Source organism: Aplysia californica, unplaced genomic scaffold (assembly GCF_000002075.1).
Source record: "Aplysia californica isolate F4 #8 unplaced genomic scaffold, AplCal3.0 scaffold00389, whole genome shotgun sequence".
In the NCBI taxonomy this organism is placed as follows: Eukaryota; Metazoa; Mollusca; class Gastropoda; order Aplysiida; family Aplysiidae; genus Aplysia; species Aplysia californica.
The window spans coordinates 128,243-130,312 of record NW_004797659.1 but is presented as its reverse complement, the minus strand read 5'-3'; the positions used below and the strand labels follow the sequence as shown (position 1 = coordinate 130,312).

General features: G+C 39.3%; 1 protein-coding gene across 1 annotated transcript in view; it reads left to right on the top strand.

The window, feature by feature from the left end:
- Positions 1–2,070, top strand: part of LOC101846669 (beta-alanine-activating enzyme) — a 19,298-nt gene that overhangs the window by 5,986 nt on the left and 11,242 nt on the right. The window contains exon 7 of the mRNA XM_005103764.3: positions 688–803. Coding sequence (XP_005103821.1) covers positions 688–803 — 116 coding nt within the window. The remainder of the gene's footprint in view (positions 1–687; positions 804–2,070) is intronic.

Below are 2,070 nucleotides of genomic sequence, written 5' to 3'. Positions count from 1 at the left end.
GAAGAGGGCGCCACCGAATTTTGAGGACACTTTTTTAATTGGCTCAAAGAGAGAAGTGGCCCCTCTTGTTATGTAGACTCTTTGATGTAACTTTGCAGCCGTTTCATTCAGAGGAGAATCCTTCATACGGTCAGCTGTATTGTCACTACCAACAAGCAATACCTACTCCCTGAATAATCCCTTACTTAACATTTCATGTATACGTATGTGATGTCGGTAGCCTAGTGGTTAGGCTACCGGACTCGTAATCTTGAGGTTGTGAGTTCGATGGTTGGAGGCTCAGGTCCAATGTTGCGTCCTCGCAAAAGGCGTTTTATAAGAATTTTCGTCACTTCGCCTAGATGGTAATGGGTACCCAGCCATAGAGAGCGAAAGATCTTGTCAGTATGTTCGTGTTTTAGAGCCTGTAAAATTGATATTATTGATAGTTGCACTGCATATATACCAATAAAGAAGGAATAAAGGTAGAGGTGAGCACAGATAACTCATAGCTGTTGAGATCCAGTTGCCTAGTGCCAGTTTTCTGTACTTCATGTTGACAAGCTTTAAAATTTCAACACAATATTTCAGAGAATTTCAACACAATATTTCAGAGGGGGGAATGTTTATTTATTTCCCCCCTTTTTATGAAATAATAAACTTGGTATCATGGACACTTTGCATCTCAAGTGACTGTTCATGTTTCAGAGACGGAGGCAGCCAGGTTCCCATTGGACGGCCACTTGACCAGACACTGATCAAAGTAGAACACACTGGTGAAAAGTTCATGGAGAATGGAACAGCAGACGGAGACATTTTCATTGGTAGCTTTTCCTTCCTGTCTGTCAGAACAGTTATTTTCCACAGAATCCTTTTTGTGCTTTCAAAATGAACTGTTTGCATCTAGTGAAAACATCTAGTGCAACTTTTACACAAGTTTTGATGATTTTCTAGAAATTTCCATTCTTTCACTTGTTTTCCTTTCTGTCAGAACAGTAGATTAGATCTAATTTTCTATAGGATCTTTTTTGTGCTATCAAAATGAACTGTTTCCATCAAGTGAAAATTATACATAAGGATTTTTTTAAAATTTCCATTCTTTTCCTTTTTAAAATCTTTTCAAGAGTTTCCAATTTTATGACGAAGATAACTCAGAATTCAAAGATCATCTCACTGAAGACAAAATTTAAGATTTATAATAGCAATGTTTTAGCGTTATTGATGCGTGGTTCAGAGATGTGGAAAACAAACAAGGCTATTCCAAAAAAAATGTTAAGCTTTCACACAAATTGTCTTCCAAGAATTTTATTTATGAAATTGAATGAATTTATGACAAATAAAAACATTTGGAAAGAGCAGGGATTAAAGATGTCAACACAACGCTGGAGACTGAATAGAAAAGAAGAAGAGGTAGACTAACTGGCCGTAACACAAGCATGATCAGGAATGAGGCAGTCACCCAGGGGTTGGATGTGCCGAGGGTAGAGGAAGGTAGCCAGAAACATACAAGCGTGGCGTTGACTGCTCTCCTAATGTGTCAATATCATCAATGTTCTTCTCTTCACTCAAACTGCACACAACACAACGTCGGGCCCCTGACGGGATTTGAACCCACGACCTTACGGTTGCGAGTCCGAGAGCCTAAACCCAATGTGGAAAGAAGCATAGGAGAATATTGTAACAGCAGGCAAGTTTGATGGAAAGGGAGACAGAGACAGACAGAGGGAAAAAATACTAGACAAGTAAAGAACATGGCTGGGAACAGCAAGAACATCAAACACCATTGCTGCAACGTAAGACAGAGGGAAGTGGAGGTCCATGATCGCCCACGCCAGTCAGCAAGGCACCGGATGATGATGATGATAGTCATTGATAAGTGGTTCTAACATTTTAAACCAAAACAGCAAAATTTTCCAGGAAAGAGAGAGGATTTTTTAAAAACCCCAACTGTTTCACTCTTATTGTAACAACTGTACCTAGATTATGGGGTTTACCCTCGGTTTTCGTAACATTAAGAATTTGAATTTTGACCAAAAAAACAAACAACAACAAACAACACCCGCCCCCCAAAACAAACAAAAAACAACCCCC